Source organism: Pseudopipra pipra, chromosome 3, assembly GCF_036250125.1.
Source record: "Pseudopipra pipra isolate bDixPip1 chromosome 3, bDixPip1.hap1, whole genome shotgun sequence".
Lineage (NCBI taxonomy): Eukaryota > Metazoa > Chordata > Aves > Passeriformes > Pipridae > Pseudopipra > Pseudopipra pipra.
The window spans coordinates 69947525-69973417 of NC_087551.1; the positions used below are offsets into that span (position 1 = coordinate 69947525).

At 41.6% G+C, this 25893-nt stretch overlaps 1 protein-coding gene across 3 annotated transcripts in view; it reads left to right on the plus strand.

The window, feature by feature from the left end:
- METTL24 (methyltransferase like 24) overlaps positions 1 to 25893 on the plus strand; it is a 47215-nt gene that overhangs the window by 5978 nt on the left and 15344 nt on the right. For all 3 annotated transcript variants that reach the window (XM_064649795.1, XM_064649796.1, XM_064649797.1), the window contains exons 2-4: positions 14320 to 14418; positions 18230 to 18369; positions 23900 to 24128. In XM_064649795.1, the coding sequence (XP_064505865.1) occupies positions 14320 to 14418; positions 18230 to 18369; positions 23900 to 24128 (468 nt within the window). The remainder of the gene's footprint in view (positions 1 to 14319; positions 14419 to 18229; positions 18370 to 23899; positions 24129 to 25893) is intronic.

Consider the following 25893-nt stretch of genomic DNA (forward strand, 5'->3'; position numbering starts at 1 on the left):
TGATTTAGTGGACCCCAGAGAAAGGGACACTAGTTGACAGCTTTTCTCCCTCCAGCACTTGGAGGTCTCTTAGCAAATATAAACCAACACAAAGATGCTTACCTTGTAAGATTAGCACAAGATAGGAGCTTATGGTTTCTGTTAGTACCTGAGGAACAGCTAGCTGTGAGAGCCGTGGTCTGATTTTGTTCAAATATTCAGGCCAATAGCATAGACTGAGAGAGGTTATTGTGTTTGGAAGAAAAGAATAAACTTCTACTGAAAGCAGTTTTCAACAGCAGATGACCAAATCTGGGGAGCATCAGCCAGCTCTGCCTGTAAACAGGGGAAGCTGAGGTACCAGAAAGTACCCAAGTACAGGAATCCTCCAAGTGGCCTAGCAGGAGCAATACTGGGCTTTCACTGTATTCTCACTGCAGTTGAAATGTGTTTATAGTAGACCATAAAAAGGAGATGGTAAGGTTTTTTCTGACAATGATGTCACTTGCAAGCTTGTGAGGTAAATGATCACTCAAAATAACCTTGTATCTTACACACTTTTTATTACCTGAAATATGTTCTTCCTTCATAAATTTTTGAGAAGCAGCTAGGGAATATTATCTTTCAGAAAGTCATTATAGCATTATGAGACTTTATTATATCCAATAGCATAGATTTCTTTCAAGTACCTTCTCAAGACTTTCTTTTGGCATAGAAAGATGAGAATAATTTTTTCTAGGTAGCTGTGGCACAGAAAAAATGAATTAGGATATATAAGCTTTCTTTTTTAAGGGACCCAAGGATCAAGGTGATAATTTATTCTACAGATGCCTTGCTCTGTGATGGCCATTACAGTTGTGCCATCATTTCCTTGAACCCAGAGAGATAGTCCACAGGCCTTGTACAAAATGAAAATCCTTTATGACTGCAGTAGCAGGTGCAGAAAAAAACCACACTGTTTGCTATCTTCAGCTCAAACTGTTTCATGGGACTGCTGTGGGGGCCAGGCAACCCACATTGCCCTCCTGCCTGCTTGTGTGGTGATGCTCAGAGAGTGGCTGAGCAACTGTGGTCCCTGTGGCCTCTGTGTCCCACTGAAGGGCAGCAATTCAATAAACACATCCTCTGCTCTCACCTCTTTCTCCACCCCTCTGAAGTTCACTGTGTTTAGGGAATTGGGTTGTGTTGTCTGGTGTACTGCTGGTTATCAGACCTTATTAGCAGCGAACGAGCAGGACGCCGCGTGCTGTGTATGTGCTTGATGGAGGAAGGATATCTTCTGCATGAAAGCTGTCGAGCAGGAGGTGGGAGGAGGTGAGCACTGGTGCGAAAATCGATTGTACAGCAAGTCACAGCCTTGTCATAGGGAAAGAGGAAGAGTCTCTGAAAGCTGGAAATTTTGACAGCCTTGAAGACAATGAGCACAGTTAGTGCCAAAAATTATCTTTTGTCACGTTTCGTGTTTCGGAATAAGAAGTGAGAATGGTTTTGAGGACACACAGCTTTCCTTGCTCAAGCAGTTCTCAAGATGGCCAAGCTTTCTTTATTCTTTTCTCAAATTTCCTTCTTTGGAGAGAGAAGAATCCAGAAAGAGAGATTTCGGACAGGTAAAAATTCTCCCAGATAGCCTTAGGGTTTTTACTTTACATTTCCAACCTTTAGCTGCTTTCTTATGAGACAAATATTTAACTTCATCACCAATAAGGGTTTTATCCCACTTTGTTCAGTCAATTCACATCAACATTTACCGAGCCAGCCAGGCAGTTAACAGAGATGTGTGTCTGCTTTGAGACTACATGGTAGGTGCTGGCATGCCAGACATCTCTCATGCCACTTTTACTGAACTGTGGCCATGGTTCAGACTGAGGTGCAGCTGGTGGATCTCTGGTGTGAACCCAGAGCAAACTCCAGTGGCCGCTGACAAGGGGTACAGTACTGAAATCCTGTGGTGAAGAACAAAACCTTCTCACAGCCGCCTCGCAGACTCATACAGACAGCGTGACGAGCGCATCATCACTTCTTACAAAACAGATGTAGAATTTGGAGATTTAGGTAGCATTAGTGAGGGACCTCCAGCCTTCACACAAGCAATTTGTTTTGGTTGTGGTAGATCATGCTGTCCTCCTCCTGCAGCCTGGCAGTGATGGCTGTCACTCATGGCACAGCTTAGATAAAAGACACATAGGTGAGAAAGTCTGTGTGAACCACCACTAATCGTTGATGGCAGCAGCCCCCGCTTATAGCTTGTTCTAATATTAGCTTTGAGCTATGTTTGTCTTGGATAGCTATGTGCCATCCAATGTGTGCTCCAGAGCTGTGTGCAGTGGATGTGAGTCATTTATTCAACTCCAGTGTTTTTGTAGCTAGCAGATATGCACCAAGATACTTTCGTGTATGATGAAACATTGTCCAGAGCCCTTCTGTGTTTGTAAGTCTTAAGATCAAATGACAGGCAGTTCATTGGAACAAATAAAGGGGGAAAAAAAGGTTTGATTTAATTTTTCTTTCAGTTGCGGCATATAGCATATATATTGGAATCTGTAACATACATCACTCACCCTGATGTTGTTTATGTTAGTGTTTTTGCCTACAAAAGTGACAGGGTGACATGCTGCCCTACTTTGAGTTAGCAAATCTCTAAAGGTAATAGAAATCATGTGTGTAAATGGACCAATACCTAGGGTAACACAGATGAAAGCCATGATTTTGAACTCACTCTTATGGCAACAACTGGGTCAATTGAAGCAGGAACTGTTCCCAACTGTTTATGCCGTGCTCAGTGGAAGAGTTTGGATTTTCAATGACGCGATTTTTTCCCCTGTCTGATCTTCTCTTCAGTAGGCTTGTGTTTGAATGTGCCATCAGGCTCAAGCACCATCAGGAAGGACTCTGTCTGTGAAGTGTTCGTAGACTGCGCTGGCATAGAATGGGTGGATGAGGTGTCCTCTGGTTGTTGCAGACCCCTTGAAGAGCATAAGTTCTGGGTCTGGTTCTGGTGGATCCCCTTGGTGATTATTTTGCTTTCTTACTAATTTTTTGCAACATTTAAAAATAGTCCTGTAATTTTTGTCCACCCCGACATGTGTATAAATAAAATAAATAAACCTTTCCTTATGTCTTTTTGTAATGATAAATGTAGTAGTTCCAGCAGCTGCTAGGACATACACAGAAGTCTTGCTTCTCACCAAAGTCGTCTTCATATGCTTTGCAGATGGGAACAAAGTGTCTTTGCAGAGTTCTTCAAAAGTCAGTACCACAGAATGTTCTGGCTTTGCAGATCCCAAATCTGGGGTACTTGTGATGAACATAGTTCCTGCTGCCACCTCTCCCTGTCATGCAATGAGAACTTTTCTTGTTTCTGGGAATGTAGAACCAGGAGGACTTTGCAGTGAGCTGTTGGCTTCTGAAGTCTCTTAGGATTGTCAGGTCAAGCCAACTGCTTCAGATTTTACATGGAAAACCTCTAGGTTTACGTGCTTGCTGCAGAAAGAGCTAACCAGCAGCTCATTTAACAAGTGATCTGCTGAAGTTTTTCTTTGGATTTCACTTTCTGATAGATTTCAGGGGCAGCTTCAGGAGCACTGCTGTAGACTCTTCTGGAAGCGACAAAATTCTGGGTTGTTTCCAGGATTGACCTTGTGACTTCTGCAGATTGAAGGAATTGAAACCTCTGCCCTTCTTGTTCTGTGGAAGACCAAATTCATGGACCTTGAGAGCTTAGGAAGGAAAGGCCTGCAAAGAGCCAGTTAGGCAACTAGTCTCTCTTAGGGATATTGCTAAAATGGTGGACATGCTGTGTGTTCTTGCTATTACTTTTGATGAGGTAGAGTCACTGTTTTTTAGTTTCGTGCATGTGTGACAGGGTGGTCTGCTGGGGAAAATTAGCCTAGACAAAATTAGAGCAAAGAAGCAAATATCAGTGATGTGCCAGGAGCTGGACCTGTCTGGGAAATATGTGCATTTGATGTTAGAAGTGGCAAATGTTAACATTGCAGAGCTGCTGTTGCTGCTTTATCCTCCCTCTGCTTTGCCTCATCTGTCCCCAGCCCTCTTCCTCATTCCTCTCCTAGCAGCTAGCTAAGTCAAATAATCAACTGGGAGCTTCAAAGTCAGTGCCCTTTTATTTAGCATCCTCTTTCATATTTTACAAAGAGACAGTGTTTGAAACTCTAGGAGGAAGAGAGGGTAATGTCTATTGATATAGCATATAACGTTAAATATTATCTGCCACTTAGAAGCCTAAAAATGATAGGAATAATTTTCAAACCCTTCCTGCTCCCTGCAGAGTGGACAGCAGTAGTGAAGGAGTGAGATTTATCCATAGATAGGGATAAATGGATACCCTATGCCACAGGGTAGGAGCTGTCTGAAAAAACCCCAAAGGAACAATAAAATTTGTTAGTACTGATGCCATGTCTCTTTTTGGGCTTTCCTCATGGTTGTTCTGCAGCACTGAAACTTTCAAAGAAGTGAACTCTGTTTCATCCCGAATAGAGCGAAGCTACCACATCTTATTCCTTTTCTCTTGCTCTTTTGAGAAAATTAAACAAGAAGCAATTATGTGTCAATTGGCTGCTGCTGAGCTGATGTGTTTCTTCTTAGTTAGATGTCTTGATTAATGGTTTGATCTTGCAATTATTATTCATTATGAAATCTGTGAGAATCCTGGATGTATCATGAGTTCAGGGTCAAACCGTGTAGCTGTTTGGTGCTGTATCTGTATAATGCTCAGAATCAGGGATAAAACATGGGAAAATATCCTTAACTGAAGACGATGGTGCATATTTGCCCAAGCCCATCCTCCATGGGTTTATTATACTTTGTTCAATATAAGTATAGACCCAAAAATATCTCAAATTTGTGTGCTTTGAAATGATCTTGATTTTGTTCTTTATAAATTGGAAAATAAATGTGTCATCTTGTACTTAAAATCCTAACAATTTGTGAGCCAGCTGTTGTTGCCTTTCTAGACACAGGGAACTAATTGCCCAACACATGGTTTTATTTTGTTTGGAAGAGTTTTACATAGCTCTAGACTAAGGGCAGTAATCCATAATCATATTAAAAACAAGAAAAGGAGTATGTTTGTAGACATTTAAAGCTAGTATACATTTGATTCTGTGAAGCTCCATTATCTTGTTTTATTAACTAATGCTTTTATGAAATAAGGAGTTGAAGAAGAAAAAAGTGAAGTCTGGCTTTTTGAGTCTTCCCTGACTATCCAGTAAAACCCAGGACAATCAAGTGAAACTGATGGTGGGTTGAAGGAACAATACTTAGGTACCTGTTGTAAATATTTTTCTCTCTTACCTTAGGTTTTACACTATTAAATTTAAATACCTTCAGAAGTTACTCAGCCCTTTGGTTTACCCATGAATAAGAATTAGTGTTTACTTCCTTTATGAGATTATAGATGTCTAGTGACAAATACTGCCCTCTACTGCTTCCTGGGCACAGAAGGTTGTCCTGGTACTTACTCGGGAGGGGAAGATGAAGGGGAAGGGTTTTTCTGATGCTTCAGGTCTCCCTTTAGTGTAGAAGGTGTGGGCGACCATTTCTGTTTAGACATTTGCACTCCACTTGGATGAGAGAGAAATCTGCACAAGTGTGAAATGCTCTTATTTGTGTGAAAGCACTGCTTTTACTCCAAAGCACCTTCTTTTTCCCCCCAGAGTTCTTAGCCTCAGGCAGAGGCTCTGAAGTCAGTGGATAGGCTGCCAGAGGCATCCCTATCTGTAAATCATAGTTAGAGTGCTGGAATTTGCACAGAATAAACTCAGCTTATCTGGCTAACTGAGTATTTACTGATGAATTCTGTTTGCTCTATGCTGTGGTTTGAATATTGAAGTGAAGTCAACCTAGAAGAAAATAGCTTTCCCCCCCCCCCCTTTATTGTATGGATTATGGAGTCTCCCATATTTTCTCAGCCAAAGCACTTCACCTAAAGGAGTTTTGAATACAGGTTGAAACCATGGTCTTGCATCTGCTTAGCAGAAATCTGACAAGAAGTGACCAGTAGTCGCTGTATCTGTTTCTTGCTGTTATCCTTAAGTGTTGGCAAAAGCATGCAGGCACTGGAAGGAATTCAGCTGATTGAGCTGCTTAAGCAGTTTTGAGAATTTACTTTCATAAATGTCAATCTGTTCTGGCTCCTGGTTTTATCTCCCTCAGATACTGTATCATGCTGTCAGCCTCTGGATAGCTCTGGAACGCTGCTGCCCACTTTATTTATTTTATTTCATTACCATAGCAAAGAATCCCACTTGTCTATTTTCAAAGCTGTATGCCTCTTAGCAGAGTAAAATCAGTCTCTCTTTTAATAAACATATATTTCTCCTGATGTTACTGGGATTTCCAATGGCAGAGCTGTTGGTCTTTGGTGACCTTTGGAGGTTTGAAGGGGGTTCCCCCCCGTGCAACTCTGCCCTTTCCTACCTCCTCAGCTCCTAGCTCCTTTGGCTGCAGTGGATTTATTCCTCAGAGGTAAGGAGGAGTGGTAGTTATGCGATGTAAATAATAAATTAGATGCAATGCTTTCTGAATTCGTAAGTAATTTGCCCCGGTGTGGTGGTGAATTTACAGGGGTGTCCACAGCAACTAATTTAAACCTGGTGAGTTCCCAATACCCATTTTACTATGAAAGTCAGGGTTATGATTTGAATTCAATGGAGCATTAGTCACCTAAATTCCTCTACAGATCTGGCTTCATCATGTGAATTTTGGAAGGTGCTCCTTATTTTTCCAAAGCCATTTCTTCATTCCTAAAGTGATGTAAATTCTGTCACACAAAGTCGGTGGCAAGCATCCTTCCTTCCTGCACATGCTTTTCTTGTGAGACATTTATTTAGGAAAAAGACAGAAACCTAAAAGTAGAGTTGGAAAGAGCTTGAGTATGGGCTTTGTGTGTAAAGTGCTGAACCTCCCAGTGCATCGAAGTTGTTGGTGTTTTGCATGGAGGTTGGTGTGTCTTGCCTGCAGTTTAGGCCAGCAGTTCCCTCGAGAGTGTGAGAGCAATGATTTGTATGCGTGTGGCTGGATTTCATACCATCAGATGGGAAATCAGTAGCAAAAGGAGCAGAAAGTAAACATCATTATTAACAAAAGGAAAGCAGAGGTGAAATGCTTGTTGATTGCTGCCTTTTCAGGGGTTGTTATGTATTCGTGTTCAGACTGATTTCCTTTACAAGGGGTAAAGACTTTGGGTTTCAATTACCGTGCAGTGACTCAGAGCTTTTCTAATGAGAACTGAAGTCAGAAAATAGTTTGCTTCGTTTCAGTGCAAAACTTTGCTTTTTTCCTTTTTCCCCCTGGCAGAATTTACTTTTGTAAGCGGCCTTCCTGTATGGGAAAGCCTGACTGTATGTTTTGCTTGCTTATCTTGGCACAAAGCTTTTGCTCCTCAGCCTAATGTTCCAGCATCAAATCTTTAGATAAGATCATGGAGCAGATCCTCTTGGAAGATATGTTAAAACATGCTGAAAAAAATGAGTTGGTTAGGGACAGCCAAAGTGGCTGCACCCAGGGCAAGTTGTGCCTGACTAATCTAGTGGAGACTGTATCAGTGGACAGGGTAAGAGCTATGGATGTCATCTACCTCTGAATTCCTGCCTCTGAATAGGAGACATACGGGTTTGATGGATGGACTGACAGATGGATAAGGAATTGGTTATAGTCAATGGCTCGGTATCTAAGGAAACGAATAGTGAGTGGTGTCTCTGTCACAAATCTGCACTGGGAACAATGCTATAACCTGGTCTAGTGGAGGATGTGCACCATGGAAGTGGATCATACTAGGTGATATTTAAAGGTCCCTTCCTATTCAAACCATTCTGTTATTCTGTAACACACCACAGTTTTATAGCTCTGGAGTTTGCCTATGGAAGGGACTCCCTTTGTGGCCTGCTCGTTCCATTGCACCAACCTGGTGCGTGCAGAGGATGGAGTAATCCAGTGGTGGTCGGGTACAGAGAACGCTGTGTGCAGGGTTGTCAGAGATGCCTCTGCTTTAGATAAACTCAGAAAAGTAAAAAAATGGGAAAATAGATTTCCTATATTAATTATTTTTTTCAGTTCATCATGGAATTTGTGCAACGTTGGAGTCTCACTGCTGGAGTGGAAATTCTCAGTTTAGGTTGGCTGCAGTAGTAGGTGTGACCTGCATTTCCCTGTGGTACACTGAGTGCCTGATGCCTCAGAGGGAATCCACTGCTTTTATCTCAATACAGGCCCACACATGCAGAGAAGAAGTGTATGTAGCAAGTTCTGCACTGTGGTTTCTTAGGTGAAAACCTCATATGTTTAAGAAAGCCAAACTGCAAAGAAAAATAGAAAATAATACTAATATAAAAGAAAAGAAAGGAAAGAAACCATTCAGACATGTAGGGATGGAATATTTTGTTTGAAGGAATGGGGAACTATTTTGTGGTCGAGGACTAGTTGTGATTCTACTTGAAGTTGCTTACTGCTGCTGCCTCCTTGCTGCTACATACAGTTCTGCTTGGGGTTGCCTATTGCTCTGCTTATAGTTCTGCCTGCTTACTGCTACTTATTGTTTCTGCTTGCTTACTGTTACAGTGCAAAGGCAAGCCGGGCAGAATGTAAGGTGGTGAGACCAGCCTGGGCTCACTGCCAGGGAACCATGCGGCCGGGGGCAGGGAAACAGCCTGACAGGTGGATGAAGACAACCAATGGACTGCACCAGAAAACGAAGATTGCCTTTTAAGGAGGGAAGGAGTGAGGCCTGGCGAAGGAGGAGCGAGGGAGTGGTTATGCAAATCGTCCCTCCCGTCCAGGTGTTCTCGAACCAGGTCACGAGTTCGATGCACCCAGCATGCTCTTAATAAAGTTCTTTGTTTCACTGTATTTGGCCGTCTTCTAAATTTTAATTAGAGATATTTCTCACACGTTTAGCTAAAGGGAACTGTAGGAACTGACCTTTCTCAAGGAGCTCTTTGCCAAGGCTGAAGGCATACTTACTCATCAGTACTGACACCTCAGCTTTGAGGTGGAGTTAGGTTTAACTTGTGCCACATGTTGCTGCTCCTAACATAAAACATTGGAATTACTCAATCTTGCTGAAGAACGAAGTGCAGCTAAATGTTTTAGGCTCACAGCTAAAGAGTAGGCTCAGCCCTCTAAAACACCTGATTTTCTGCAGTCTGGCATGTGTGATAGTCTGGGCTGGGGTTTCTCTTCTGTGGTGTTGAGCATCTATGGTGTAGGTGTTCTTGAGCCCAGACTTCAGGCTCTCTTTGCAGGTCATGGAGCGTCATGGACTTTTCCAGTGCTTGACTCATCTACTTATAGACGTCTACTCTGTAGTGAGATGAATCATTCCATTAAAGAGCCTGTCTGCCTCATCTGTCCTGTCAGATAACTTAGCTCCACAGCCCACTGTGGGAGCTTTGTCCATGGTTGTCCTCACTTGCAGGAGTGTTTCTTCACTCCTGTCTCTCCCTTGGAGTCAACCAACTAATTGCCTCTGAAACTAAACATAGGTGTTCACGAGGGATTCTTTGCCGCTGGAGCTGCTCTGTGTTGTCAGCAAGAGGAGCAGTGTGCCAGGTTTGGCTGCCTGCACCCTCAGCAGTCCTCCTACTCATCTTAGCAGGCTTCACACTTGTTGTGTGACCCTCATGAAGCATGTCATGTAAAGCCAGTACTTGAGTAGGCTGCAACACACTGCTTTCACTTAGGGTACTTCTGAATTGAGGGAAAAACCCAAACAATTAGACCACTACAAAATAATATGCTTAAGCCCACAGGTGCTGCAGTGGGACCTCAAATAATATTATGTCCAAGCTCTGTAAATCATATCTCCTCTCACAAGGGCAAGCCTTCAGGAACTAAATCCAGTAAATCTGCCATGTAGGTGTCTGAAATTTTGCAATTTGAATCCCACGCATTGCATTTTGAACTGATAAAATCCCTGCAAAATTTCACCCACAAGCAAGCTCTCTTGTGCTGTGCCCTTTTACAAGGCTGAGTGTGGTGGTACATAGGGTACCAGGTAGCCAGAATGGTTGGAGGTGAAGATGCATGTGTCATTTGTTTCTATGACTAGCAGATGTTTATGGTTATTGATGGAATTTATTGCCACAAGTGATTTCCATTCACATTTGGTCCTGCCTCAAATGTAAAAAAATTATTGTTGCATGATTTAATCAGAGGATTTGCTTAAGACATCTGTGTATATATTGACAAGTCTTTTGTTTCTTCTTTGGAAGCAACAGACTGCTTCACAGGGTAATGGAATTCCCAAATTTTTGTTTATAAACACAGCTAATATGTTTCTGTATTTTGATTGGCTGCTAACAAGGAGGGAGATTAAAAGAGGGAAAAAACAGTTATTGAAAAAAAGATGGAAATATGCAAAATTTACTAATTCCCTTTCAAATGTAAGCAGAAGGGAAGGGAGGGGTTGAGCTTTTTGGATCAGTGCACTGAAACTAGGATTGGCCTGGAAAGAATTTAATGATTTTTGTGTTCAAGTTTAGGCTAGAAAAGCCAGATATTTTGCAGACCTACAATTTTAGACCTGCTGGTTTGTAAGGCCTTTGCACATGTTTGTTTACATTTTATATTATGATTTGAGATTTTAAATTACAGTCCTTTAAAAATATACCATATATATACTACAGATGATTAAGGGATTATCAGATGACTATCGTAGATGGCTATGAGGAAGAAAAATCTGGAAAGAAGTGGGCTCCAGAGAAAAGTCTCTGCAGATTACTGTCAGGTTAGTTTGGAGGAAACATCAGTCCTTATCCTTAAGTGTGAAGTACCTGGGTAAAAAAATCAGACCTTCAAACGTGTCCTTTTTCTAACAAAGCAATGGCATTGCCTTAAGATTTTCTTTACTTTATGGTTATCTCATGTGGTGAAAATTTAGACATCATCCTGAATAACAGTTTCAGGATATCCATTACCATTCTGGAGTAGCTGAAGTCAGTGTCTCACCAGTGCTCAAGATAAAGCCTTGCTGAAGACTGCTTTTTCTTACAATGCTAATTTCAGGTAATGTGTCTGTAAGTGAAGCTGTATACAGAGGCGTACTTCAAGATATTCGGTATGGTATTTTTTAAGTGGCATTGTAACTTTCCAGGTACTGTCATCTCTTTATATGCTGCTGTTTGGGAAACACAGTCATGGTTGGATGAGTCCTTACCCTAGGGAGATAGCACACCCATGGTAATAGGAAGAGATGTAGAATGGCTGAACCCATTTTCTGGCTTCTGGGTGACCTTGTGGAGGTCTGTCTTTTCATATCCAAAGCTGCATAATATGGAGGTAATATCTCCTGTGTTCCTCTGACTGTAAAGCCTGTTGTGAAAGGAGCTGCTCCTCAGCCTGTTTTGTACTGCAGCCACAGCTCTTGGTTACTCTAGAGGTTTCCACTCTGGATCCCTTTCCCATCTTCCATAATACAAGTGAGAAAATCCAAATCACGATGCCACAGTCAGGTTTGCTCTGAGTAAATAAAATTGCAAAGTTGAGAGGGGGAAAACTCTTCAAATAAAGATCATTTGTTAATCAGGAATAAACCTGGTTTTCACAAAGCACTTGGTCCACAGGGACCAGGTGCGTTTTATCTGTGGAGTTTGTTTGAGAAGGCTTACGTGGTAACACCATGGAACAGAGTGAAAATTACCTGAAAAACTGTAAACAAAGGCTATCAATGTACATATGGAATGGTTTCTTCAGGAGGATATTTTGTGAGTCCTGAACATACCTATGTCATGTCACCAACATCAGTGAGTTACCCACTGGGAGGGTGCGCTTGGTCCAAGAGATGTGCTAGATTTTCATCCCAGTTTATCATCTGTGAATCTATTCAGCAGCTATTGAAGTGTTCCATAGAGATGCTTAGTAGGTGTTAGGAACAGACCTCTCTAATGTATTCGTTAGTGGATGGAAATATGCTGCTACTTCCTAAGGAGCCAGGGACCAAGTGTGAAGTTTGAGAAGCTATTCAAAAGAATTGCCATCAAACAGAAGCCTCAGGTCTGATCTCTGTCATAAAAGTAGCATTTATGCAGTGCTTCTAAATTTAAAGAACTATATAAAAGGTTGTGTTTTGGTGTTTTTTTTTTGAGACTGCCTTATTAAGTCACTGGGGGTTTTATTTCATTTTTGTGTATTTGTTGATAGTTTGGAGTCACTGGAAAGGCAGTTTGTCATCTTTAAGATTTTAAGAACCTGAGAGTAAGCTGCAGTGGCTCTTGTATATTGCAGTTTGCTGAAAAAGAACCTCATTCACGTGGTTCATTATCGGGGTTTTTTTTCTTTCCTCTGTGCAGAGGGAATTCTTGCTGAATAGTGTCACAATGGCCACCCTGCAATTCCTCTACTTAATGAGCTGCTTCTCACACAAATAAATTTCAGAATAACTGGGCACAGATGTTTAGGTATCTGTGTGGTTGGTAGGTGGTTTGGGTTTTTTTTGTTTTGTTTTGGTGTGGTTTTTTTCCCCTTTCAGGCTTTTTTTGCCTGAAAATGATTGTCAGTCTTCATTTTCATTTCAGCTTTCAAGCCTGTTGAAACGACAGCATTCCTGTCATTGCAAACGTTATTCAGCCGTGTGAACTGTGACTCATTCTGAAAGATTACATGCATTTCACTCCCTGGTGTGCACCTATCCTGCTGTTAGCTGCTTGCAGGCTGCCTTCTGCAATCAGAGGTCAGGGGTATGTGCTACTGCAGAGCTTCCTTGCTAGCTCGCTTCCAGCCTCATGCTGTGCAGAGCATAGGAGCCCGTGTTTGCCATAGGCAGGAAGTTTCAGGGTGAGAAATGCTAGTTTTATCTGCTTCTGGGGGGAAAAAAAAAGTCTAAAATGTCCATTTCATCATCTCTTTACAGTAAAAAACCCAGCAAAGAGTAACCCCTAAAGGAACAATAAACCTCATACAGACCTCCTGGCTCACATTCACTGTAGACTACATTTTCTTAGGCTGCAAAAATATCAATTTGTGATACCAGCTCAAGGCAAACTCCATCTAGTCTGGTGGTCCTCTTTAATAAACTTTCTTTTCTAGTTTTACCTTCTTTTTCCTGTGTTCCTCTCTGGCATCAGAGGATCCCCGCTGTCACTGTGCTGGCTCTTCTCCCGGTGCCACAGACCAGCCCTATCTCGTGGCTCAGCACCTCACTTCTCTGATCTGTCTTCATCCTCTGCAGCTAATTGCTGTTTCCTACATGTTTTCCAGGGCTTCTTTTGGAATAAAGTAATGTGGGAATCCCAAATGGGGTTTCTGATTGTATTTTATTGAATGTCAACATGAACCTATGAGGGAGGAACCCCATTATGGAAGCTCAGTTAATTGAGGATGATTAAAGGGAAGCTTGATTCTACCTGCCCAGCCATAGAAGTGAGTTATGGTGCCTGAAGATGAAAAGCCATGAGGAATCAATCTTAATTTAGTACAACTTAACACCATGCTTGTATTTTTCTCTACTTGAGGGCAAGAGATGACAAGTCTAAATTTCCCAGCATGACAAAAGCAGGCAGAATTTGGAGAAGGTGGTGCAGATGGGGGCACAGAGCCCTGTTGCTCTGCAAGCACGTGTCTGAAAGACCTTTTCTGTCCTACTCTGTCCATGTGGGAAGGGTTTCTGGAAAAGCTGACAGGGTCCCTGAGGTTCAGAGCTGAGGGGCCTTGTAGGGAGTACAGAAAGCACCCACTGAAGCTACTTCCTTGGGGCTACAAAAATGAGGAGTGGTAGGGCTATGGGCAGCCACACTTGTATTTTTTGAGGGGAAACAAATAATTCTGGTGTATCTCGTCTGGCAAGCATGGGAAAGGAAGAGGACTTTTCTCAAAGACCACAAGAAGCTTGCTTTTCAATAAAATCTAGATCTTAAAAAAGAAAAAAATTGTTTGCAGAGGTTTCCTTTGGTGATTATTGTTTACAGTCCAAGTTCTTCTTTCAGTGGACATTCAAACAGAGATATGCAACAGATATAAAATTAAAATGATATCACTGTTTTCAGATGTTTTGCTAGGGGATTTAGTTACTCAGATCTTGGGTTTTTTTCATGTGTTTCTGCAAGCCACGACTTTTTTGGATGTCCTGGAATAACTGGGTTGACACATGTATCCTGGATGAAGAACCCTTTCTTTCTGAATTACCTACATCTGCTTTCAAAGCTGATCACTATAAATCATAAGTGCTCTTTAATTGTAGTTCAAACCCTACTTTATTCTGAAATGTCTTTCATGTGTAGACAAGCCTCTAAGAAACTTTTTGTTTGAAATTAAATCTCCTTATTTTATTAGGCCTGGCATTTTATGATTGTACTGCCTTTAAGGTGTTTTTTGTTTTGATTTGTTTTACAGGCTGTAAGATGGCACGTTGAACTACAACCATGGGCAAGTCCAACTCCTTCCCTCAACTACGAGGCATTGAGATTCCTAAAGTATATTAGCACTTCTCAGGTATGTTTTTCATTTCAGTCTCCATTTAGAAGATAGTTTGCCTGCCACAGGTTGTTCCCTCTCAGTTAATGAATTAACCTTGCACCAAACTTTTTTCGAAACTGTTTTATTTCTAAAGTTGTTTAACCTAGCAGTGATGGTCAACATGAATGTAAAGGTCAAAGCACAGGTTAGAAAGAATGCATTATTTCCTTGCTTTTTATTTTTGAATGGGTTTGTGTCCTGACAGGAGTGTGGTATGACTGAAATTCTAGATGTAGTTTCTCTCCCTCTCTCTCTCTCTCTCTCTCTCACATACTCCCTCTCAGATACAGAAAAATACAGAGCACTCTGTATTGAGAAAACTGTGTTATTCCCCCACTCCACTTCTCAATAATAATATGATAACCAGGCTCATTTTACTTAAAAAGGATGCATTTGAGGTTCCCAGTAAAATGAGAACAAGGCATCAGACCCTAACTTGGACAAGTTGTTTCAATGATACCAGATACCAATGATACCTGATATTTTTGGGACAAAAATGATGACCTGGAAAATGAGTGGGTTTATGTGATTTTTAAAATATGTCATTTCTAAATCCAGATTGTGTTGATGGTTACCTACAGCATTCAGCACATATGGAAATTGGGCCATCATGTCTTCATAGGGGCATCATTTATGCACAACAGCATTTATGCATGTATTTCCAGTAATAAAAAATGGAAAAGGTGCTAGATGCCTACAGTTCTGACAGGGCAGCTGCTTTCAGTACCCAGGTCTATCAGCAATTGACCCTTGAATACAGATTTAACAGCACCATTACTTACACTGGAGAACAGCAAAAAGCCTCAGGTGCTAATGTCACTGAAATGTCATTCACATATGAAATTCTTTGTTGATGCAGTGCTTTCAAGGCTGAGACAAGATTCATTTGAAACACATCTAAAAAGGAGGGTAGTAGAGTGTTTATGTATCCTCCAGCTTGTGGATACCCCTGGCTAAATGCTTAAGAAAATAACATCTGTGCTGCCACTCATGCCAGCAACTGAGAGGGCAAGAGGCAAGGTGATGCATGGGGACAGCAAGAGTTGTGTGTAGAGCTGCTTGTTTTGTTGTACAGAAATTTAGGCTGCAGCAGACATACTGAGTTTGAAAACATCCTTCATCTCAGTGACTTAATAAACAGTGGCAGATGCTGCTAAACTCCACTAGTTGGGTTAAAGCCTACAAGGACATCAATTAATAGAGAGCTTATTGCTTCTGACACACTAATCAAGAAGTTTTGTTCCCAGAGTAACTGACCTTGGTTGGGGGAACAAGCATAAGTGAAAACAAAAAATTAGAGAAATCTCTGTTTCTGACCTGGCAGATGTTACAATATTAATAACTGACGGGATAACACCATAACCGGTATGAGCACTTCTGAGAATCCTGCTTATGTAGATGAGCATGGGATCTCATATTCCTTGTTTGCTGAGCAAGTGTCTACTAATTACCGTGCCTGAGTTCAGCTCTCTGCTGATAGTGTACAATGGCTTAAACTGCTGGAGGGGAAGATGCCATGTCAGCAGTGTCGAGGTGTGGCCAGAAAAAGCTTTTTCAGTGCTGGTGTCTGATGATCAGAAGAACCATCTTACCTGTGCTGTTGTTTGCGTGATAGTAGTGAATAGAAGCCCAGAACAGGATGTGAGCTCAGTGCATCAGGGTCTGTAAATCATGCAACAGACTGGTGATGGTGCTAAGGGCAGGTTCAGCATTGGATTTTTATTTTTTTTTTATTTTTGATAGCAAGAGCAATTAAGTAGCAAGAGCTGTTAAAATTGCTCCGAATTCTGACTATTGTAATTGCTCATAATGCCATGAGTCAACTAAGTGGCAGCATTGCAGAATCTTAGTTTTCTATAGAGAGTACATTATTCTTCTGTGTCTTAAATTAGTGCTTATTTTTGCAATGCCATTTATTCCTTGATTGTTATGTGACCGAAGGGAAATGAGTAGTGGGGTGCAGTGCAAATAATTGCTTAAAACTTAGTGAATCCTGAGAACAGCATGAAGAGATGCTATATTAGCTTGAATAAATTTTCCGTGGGAATTATGAGCTGAGCAGGAGTAGGGAGGTGGTGATGCAGTGTGCAGCTCTTTGAATGTAATGCTTCAGGCAATGATCTTTCAGAGCATAAGCTTCTTAAAGAATTAGTTTTTTTACTTATTATAAGGTACCTGATGGAGAGTGCCTATCACATTTAAGGCTGGGTTCCAGTTTTTGCTCTCACCCCTGTGTAGAATTGTTTCATTTCTGTGGTTCCAGGTGGGACCAGAGCCATGCTTTTTCATTTGGCTAAAACTGAGAACTGAACCTGGGCAGTCTGCTGTAGAGGAAGGAAGGAGCAAGATGAGAACAGTGTTCAGGACTGATGTTTAACCTGGTTTTGTCTCTACCACTTTCCTTCCCACCGTTTTAGTTTTTGGCTTTCTGACAGTGCCAGCTCCCGTTCCTGCAGCTAGGGTTGGTGCTCGGCGCAAAGAACAACTTTTGTTGTGATGGCTCAGCTGGGTTCCTGCAGCTCTTCTCAGTCTTTGCTTTCCTATCTGCGTGTTAAGCAGCCTGTGCCCTCCAACCCCTGAATTTGATGGCTGGGCTGCATGTGGTTTGAAAAGCCCTTCAAAACTCAGCTGTAGATGCTGATGCAGAGTGGCACAACCTTTCTTAGGCAGAAGCAGCCACAGCTTTGGTGCTTACTTCTGCTCCTCATTACCTCCTTAACATTGCTAAGGCAACATCCGTATGAATTGTACTGGCTTTCCATCACCTGCTGCGCTCTGGATCCTGAGTTCTGGAAAGGGTGCAGCACTCCCCAGCTCCATACCTGCCTTTTCCAGAGTGTGTCTGGAAGAAGAGGATGGTGCAGGGTGATGTGGCCTGGGGGTGAAATGCTGGCCCAGGCTGCTGGGGGGACAGGCAGAGCTGGTGCTGTAGGCAGGGGCTCCTCCTTAGGGTGTCATTCACAGGGCCGTGGTTTCGTTGGCTCAGACACCGCTGTGTTTTGGCTGCTGCCGGCTGCTGCTCAGCTGCTGGCAAAGCTGACTTCACACCTCAGTTAAGTGATTTTTGACACTTACAGGTTTCTGATGAATCCAGTGTGTTTTCAGTCTTTGCTTTCTTGGTCTGTACAAGGGCTTTAACTTACAGTGTTCTTCCCTGCAGGGTCTCTGTTTCTTCTTTTGCAGAGTGTTTTATCCTGGCTTTAGACTCTAGATGTCTAAGCCAGCTCAGCATAGACACACATGCTATGATTCCTCTGTTTAGTTAAGCACTTGCTTAAATCCCCTTGTTTTTGGAGAGGCCATGTGTTGGGGTAATGACTAAATCCCTTCTGGAACTGAGATCCAGGATACTCTGGATAAGGTATACGGCTTACATTGTGTGACACTGCACCTTGTGATTACAATCTTGAATCATGACATGAATAATGGTTTTATCATTATTTGAGATGCAGAATCCATTCCAAGGTTTGAAAAAAACTCCAAAACATTTGAATGGTGGAGATCTTTTCCTTGCGGAAAAATGATTGTGGGTATAGTACTAATGCTTAATTATTTGCTTTTCAAACTGCATTGCTCTCTGTGGGATTATATAAGCCTTAAATTTCACCAAGCAGAACAGATGAACAAGGAAAAAATGATCAAATTTCTGTAGCCATGTACCAAATTGACAATCAGATTTAAATGAAACCAATTAACATTTTTCTTTTTTCCGCTCTTTCCCCAGAAGGCAAATTAAAAACAAATTAAAAGTCCTGTCTTAAAATGAAGCATCCTTTGATTTCAACAGATTTCATGTGAACATATGAACCTGAACAGCCTGAAAGGGTACTCTGAAACCTCAAAAAAGCCCTGGTCGATCTGTCTTGATGAGAGGTTTAGCCTCATTCACCGAATCAGAAGCAAGCAATGCCGTCTGTATTCACTTGGGTAAGTGCTCTCTTTTGTAAGTCAGGAAATTGTTTCATGAGAGGTAACTTCAAAAAGCCCTATAAATGCAACACAGGTTGCAACAAGGTTGTCTTCTAAAATATAGACTTTGTTTGCGTATGTTATGTGTTGATGTGCTTCTGTAAACTTTTTTTTTAGGGAAAAGCCTTTCTCTATGAGGCTCTTTATTTTCCTTTGCTCTTCTAATATTAATATGAAAACAAATTGCTTAATGGTGAGTTGTGAGTAGTAATTCATACAGAGGAAGATGGAAATTAAGGAGATAAACTGAGAAGCCTACAGCATCTTCTTTGAGCAGAGATGACTTGCATATTTGCTGGGTAGTTCAGCAGCATTACTTACAAAACTTCATTAACTCTGGGACAAAATAGTACATTTCTGTATAAGGGTGTGTTTGTTCAACACTTTAGGCGAAGCGATAGTAATAAAGGCAGTTGTGGCTTTACTTGAAAATGTTTGCAGTGTTTATGATATTTACAGCACTTGAGATTGAAGTTTTCACTTTGTACAGAGCAAGTGCTTTCTCAGGTAGCAAAACCACATATACAGCCTGTTTCTGCGCTAAGAAAACATTCTGCTTCCCACGAGGATGAGGGAGATCAGTCCTCAGAGTACATCAGGCCCCTGGCCTTTTGCCTTACCCTTCAGCACACAGCTGCGTTAGGAGAACGATCGCTGGAATCTGGAGCCTGTTTCACACAGATCACCACATAGCTGCTGCCTAATAAAACTGTCTTTGCTGTCCTGGGAGCCAGCTTTAGGTTTGAGGTGTACTGAAGCACTTCATCTCCCTTGAACCAGTGCAATTTATTTCTGTGATTTTGCTGCTGCGGGATACAAACTGTGGATAGCAGGGAATAGTGCCTGGGTGGCATTTCTCAGTGATTAGTACATGGCAGTTAACACCAGCAATTAGAGTGAAGTGGATGCAGAGAGCACTGCAGTCAAAGGGAGCATTTTGTGGATAATTTGGGTGGGTTTATATTTGGCTTGAGTTTGTATTGAGCTGTAAAGACCTCCTTAGAGGTTGAGGGGCTCTCAGGTTTTGTTCAGCAGCACTGCTCAGTGGCAAAACAATAACATACCCTTTAGAGGTAGATCAGGTATACAGAGAGGAGACTCCTCTTGACTACTGTTGCTTCATATTTTCTGAATGTTCTTTGCAATCCATTTCAAATTGTATTTACCCATATTAATGCAAAATATAGGTTTACATGATTTTTTTTTCTTATCAGCTTTTCATGTTCCTATGGAAGTTAGGAGAGATGCTCAGTTCCAGACTTTACCTGCTTGACAGTAGTACTGACTTATTGCCTGAGGGCCCTTTCAGTAGTCAGTAGGGAGAGGCAGGCACATTCAGGTGAAAAATCAGCTAAGCTAAATAACATTCTGGAGGTAGGTCTAGGTTTCCTTTGATTATAGGAGGAAGTCTGGATAACATGTCTGCTGACTTTAGAAGTCTTGGTAAAATACTCAAAGTTCAGTGGAATTAATCTAGACCTTTCCCTTCAAGCTGCATGATCATCAGTATTAGACTTGAGCTTCTGTGTTAATGTCCCTTTTCCATGTTGTGTTGTATCAAGTGTGGGTTGAGAATGGTATTTTTGTTGAACTGGCCGGTAGGTACAATGCAGAGTTGATTTTGTCTGTGTTAGGAAATGCAGATTTGGCATGAATCTGACCAGCACAGAGATATTTTACTAATGATTTTGAACAAACCTGAGCTAGTGCATGTATACCAGTTCTTTATATGTGGTGCTGTTTTGCACCAGCTCCATTCTGAGCTGAATGCCAGATTTTCTGTACTGGTGGAACAGTAGGACTTAGCAGAGATTGAAATTGATGTTGCCTCTCCCATCAGACGTCAGAGACACACATGCAGTTAGTAACAAACCATGATGCATCACATGAAACAGCAAAAAAATAAAAGGGAAATACTTGAGATTAAGGAGAAGCAGTCTTCAATCCAGCTGCTTCTGCAGACTTGGAGCTCATTACTGCATAATTCTTCCCCTCAGACTCACTTCCTTTAGTTTATGACAGACAGAAAAGTAATTTTGTTCTGAGTAAGACAAAAAACCTCTATAAACATTTTTGTTATCCCATACACTTCATGAAGAGCAAACAGGGAGCAGCTGCATCCAATGAAGAACATTCTCTGTGGAGAGGATGGATACAGGACAAATGTGAAAGTTCAGTGTGAATGTTGCTGGGAATCCCAAAATGAATCCGTATATCGCTAAAACTGGAACAAAATGTGCTGCTTAGGCTTTGCCTCCTCAAATGCTATAGAAGAGGTCACTTGTGAATGCGAGCGAGCAGTCTCTGGAACATCTGGGCATCCCTTTAGATTAGTTATAGTTGCTTCCACTACTGGGAGACAGCAATGTTTTTGCTTTGGAGACAGGATACATAATTGCAATATGCATTAGTGAGCTCTAGTTATTAGTGCTAAATCTACTTAGATTAAGCTAAGTCAGTTACAAACACCACAGGCAGGCATTCAAGCTGGGATAACATAAATGAATAGGATTTCAGAAATTTACCAGTAGAGGTTTAAAGAGTCTCACTGCAATATAGTATAAATGCTGTTTCAGGTGCATCCTAAAGTGTAGGGGTTTTATGATCCAGGCAGGGGGTGCTTCTTTTTTCCCTGAGCTGCAGAGCTCAGTTTTCTTCCTTTGAAAAAGAAGGGGAGGAGGGGGAGCACAGAATGGGAAAGCTGGACCTTAACATGCATGTGTTTATAGCTCTGTCCTGTGATCGCTGTGGGAGCTGGAGTACCTGCAGTTAGACTGGATCAGCTACAGGTGCCAACTAGAGCTGTGCTGTAGAAGACAAAGCAGCTTTTGTGCCGCTTGAGCACTCGCTGCGCTCCTGGATGATTCAGGGGCTGGTGGGATGCTTTGTTCGGTGCAAGCTGCAGCACAGTGTTTATTCTGAGTGCAAGGCTCTGTGTACCGTGACCCTCTGTGAACCCTGCGAGCCGGGAACAGCCAAGGGACACTGCTCCCTGCCGTGCTGCGCTCTGTCCCGGGTCAGCGTCCCTGCCCTGCTGCCGGCGGGGAGCGATGCCAGTGAGCCCTTCCTTTGCACTCACGCACAGGCTGGGAGAGATGGTCCTGCAGGTGCTGGTTCTGCTGTTTGGAAGCCCACCTCTACCCCCACTGCAGGGGACTGCGTTTCTCTCTGTAACCGAGTGCCCTTCTCCTTTACGGTAAAAATAGGGCCAATGTCTTTGACATGTTTTATTTTGCTGTTGATGGAGGCAGCAGCTGCTCTCTCCTCATGGTGGGGAAAGGCCTCTCTAGTCTTCTGTGACCTCCACACCTTTGTTTTAAAATCAAGATATCTTTTTAAGTAACACAAAATCTTTTTTAGGAGACCTGATTTGTTTATCTTTTGCATGCTACATTATCCCTTAGCATGATTGCATGTGAGCCAGGCATTTTGCAAACCAGTTCCTTCAGAGATGACTTTATTTTCTCCCCTAAATATCTGTTGTTGGCTAAATCTCTCTTCAGGCATGAATTTGAGCTGTTACTAGTGCACCAGAAGATATATCAGCCTCTTCTTTACCCTCATCTGTATTTTTTTTTCTGTTTTCCACCACTGAAAACTCTCTTTACAGTCCACACAAGTAGCAATCTGTTTGGACGCAGCCTGAGGTTTGTCTACAGCAAAGCATCCAGCCCTCTGGATTGTACCAGCTGGTACAGTTAGAAGTGTGTTATCGACACATGTGGCCATCAGATGCTGGCAGGCTCTTCACTCTAGTGCTGTAACTGCCCCCAACAATTCGCATGTTGTTCATTTTTAGCCAGTTTCTCATTCCTAAGGGATTACACTGGTCTTTGTCCATCAGTGTCCCTTCTGTAGAAAGCCACGTGCAAACAAACGTGTCGATTCACTTAGTTAACTTCTGAACTTTTTTCCTAATGTGTGTTGAATGTATTAAAAGAAAACTCTCTTTTCCTCCTACACGGCTGTACGGGTTGGAATCCTGTGAAATAGAGTTGTTCTTAAAAGCACGCTAGGCTATTTTTGCAAACCTTGTCTCCTCATACTTTCCCAGGACACGCAAAAGGGAAGATGGCTGAGCAGAAGACCACCTCATAGGATATCACTACACTGTGCTTAACCAGTATTACAGCAAGTGTCATACCATATTGGTAACTTCCAAAACATATTATCTTCTGAACGTTGTTTCATCAGTTGAATTCTTTTTAGTTTACTAGTATGTCATCTCTGTAAAACATTTAGTGCTGGCCTGATGTCATACCATAGTGTATGACGTGATTTAAAATGTTATCGCGTTTTACGTATTGATGCAAATAGCCAAAATTATTTCATACTCACACCATTTCTAAGGATTACTGTGGTGTAGTGTAGCAGGTGCTCTGACAGTACACCTAAGAGTTCTTCTGCCCTGCAATGGTTTGTGCGTGAGAGATAAATGCCGTGCTGTTAGTACATAGCGGCCGGTCTCAATTGGCACAACTGGTTCAAGTGCTATTTAAAAATCTTGATTCTCTTCTTAGCACTACACTTGTGTTAGTTTTGTTAAAGTTTAATGTGTAGTGCATGATTTGAATCACATTTGGAACAAGCTTGAAGGAGTATGAAGGAAAAGAACATCCTGTTTTACGGAGTAGAGAAGGCCTGTGGTCCAGACGTGATTTCAGTGGTAAATACCAGATATTTTTAGTTTTAGTGCACCCTGTGTGAACCAGTGGGCTGTAGGAGGTGGGAATATGGCACAGTCTTGTAAAATATGTCTTCTTCTTGCAGAGGTAGAGACTGAGACAGTTCTGCTGTACGGTGGGGCTATTAATTTTTCTTCTTCTTTGGGATCTTCACCCAATTAGCAGCAATATTTCTCTTAAGTCTATATAACAAATCTGCTACTGTTGTAAATTGGTTATTTTTAAATTTTCTTTTTTCACTTCTGTCTTCCTGTCTGCAGAGAAAGAGAGGCATTTGGTACTTGTGTCGTGTCCACACTGATGGTCATTGTGGCTCATCTTTGTAACACCAGATGATAGAAATGGTGTGAAATATGCCAGTTTTTTCCAGAAGAGTATTGTATAAATTTTAAATATATTTGCTCTTCTGTTTATGCTTTGCTTATTGGAAGTTTGTGCAGTGGGGACTGAGGAAAATATTGTAAACTTGTCAAGAAAAAAGCAAATTGAAAATAGAGAAATATATATAAATATAAAATAGGAATATCAGTAATGACAGCACATAGATTCCAACATTTAATTTACTGCCTTATAAATTTTGTCAACTTCTGAATTAAGAAAATGCTGTTCGGGAAGTTTGTCAGCCTGGCTAAAAGTGGTTTAGTTCTTGACTTGAAAGGAGCCCTTTGTTCTAATCATACTGCTTTGAATTTTCTGTTTAAGCCAGTTCATCCTCAGAACGTCCTACCCACTAACAGTTCTTCTTGCAGCATTAATAGTCACATGTTTTTTGGTGGTGGTTTTTTTTTTTTTTTTTTTGGTAGGCTAGGCAGCGATGACAACCAGTTTGAGGTCGGCATGGCCAACAGTGGGTGTGAGGTGCATCGCTTTGACCCCAGCATCAAGTCGGCGCACATTCAGGAGGGTCGGCACCTCTGGTACCATCGCCTGTCCATTGACTGGAGGGATCCCAATCCAGCCATTGCTGCTCACAAGCTTCACAGCAACACAAAGAAGCTGGGCACAATATTGAATGAATTTGGACATCAGAAGGTAAGGACTCGGGTGTCAGGTTTCTGACTGCAAGATTATGTGTTGAGAAAGCTGCAGAACTTCCTCCTTGCTGTCTAAGGAGACCATGCACTTTCCAAGGTTTTCTCCTGATAATGGGTCTTTCTTCAGCAGCACTTTTAATGCATTTCTTGTAAGGGTGCCTTTTCTGTCTTGCTTTTTCTGTGTCCTGATAACAGTCACCCTGATTTTAAATCACTAGCCATATACTAAACACCTTCTTCCTCCTCCTCCTTCCTTTTCCTTTGAACTAGCTGGTGACATTGGGTGCTAGCACTTCTAGGCCTGTGGTCTTTGCCTCAGTATAAACTCTGGAGTACTCACACAGACAAGTTTATAAAGAGAAAAAAAATATTTGCAACAATAATTAGAAGAAGTAATGGATGGATTGTTTACATTTTCAAGGTCACTGGTCCTAATTACAGTCATCAACAACAAAAACATCCTGTTTTGAAATTGGCAGCAGTCTGTGGGGTTTTTTTTTTTAGCATTTCCCAGTTTGTTTTTAAAGATAGTTCTTTAAGACTTCAAAAATCTTCAAGTCTCAAATAACTTTTGCCAGAATATAGTTGAAGAAGTTCCTTAGGTTGCTTTTAAGAGAGTTTTTCCTTCTGAGGATACACAAGCATGAATTCAAATGCTTATGTACTTCATTGCCTGCAGCTAGTTCTGCTTGCCTTTGTTTTTTAAGAAATAGGCAGCCTGAGCTAAGGAGGGGCTCTTCTGTAAGACTTACAAAGCAAGCAGTGCAATGTTTGTTTGGTTTGTTATTAAAAGATGCAGGATGTCCTTTTCAGTTCACTTCTTGCTTTTCTTTAATATTTTCTTTTGGCTCAGCTCTACTGAGCTCTACTCAGCTCATTTTGAAGATAAGAGCAGAAAAAAGAAACCTTTTCCTACTTCTTAGGCATACTGTAACTATACTAGGCTGTGCATTAGCAAAACATCTGAGGAGACAGAGATGGCTTTTCCTTGATGCGTGCCTTACATTCTTTGTTTTGATTTTAGAAAAATTAGTCACAGAGCAAATAATTAATGACCCGATCCAGTGCAAGTCTTGTGATATACCAGACCTGCGGGGAACAGTCAGTCTCAGGTTATCATGGTGCTACGGAGTGATTGTAAGATCTTCTGTGAACAAGAAGAAGGTAGCAATGAATTCTCAGTATGTAACTTTCTGGGCGAGAGTTAGCTGACATGAAAACATCTGGCTGGAGGGCAGCCAAGGATCATAATGCACACGTAACACATGCAACCAGGCTTTCGTCTAGCTGTGTACACATGCCATGGGATTTGGTTAAGTGTTTTGATGCATTATGAACAGCCTCTTGCTCTGTTAGCATTTGAGCAGCTCCCCTGTGCGAAACTGTGGCTTAGTGAAGTTGGGAACTGACTTTCTCCTGGTGAGGATAAAGCTGTTGTGCATCCTGCAACCTTCTGGTACTATATATTTGTGAAATACCTGAATGTGCTGACTGTCCTCACATTGTTCTGTTTAGATTTTCTTGAATTTGGAAGACAGCCTGAGAACTTGCATGTTGCGTAAAGACACCAATAAGCTCAAATTTGTGAAGAGAGCATCAAAGTAAATAGTGTGACATTCAAGTTTTCATTCTTCCGGTGAATGTGAGTGGAATATTCCCTTGGCTGAATAAATAAGTTAATTCAAAACAGTTCCACAGAATATTTTCCAAAGTACTTTTTTTTCAATTAGAAAGTTAAAACATGCTCTTTGTCCTGTTCTTTT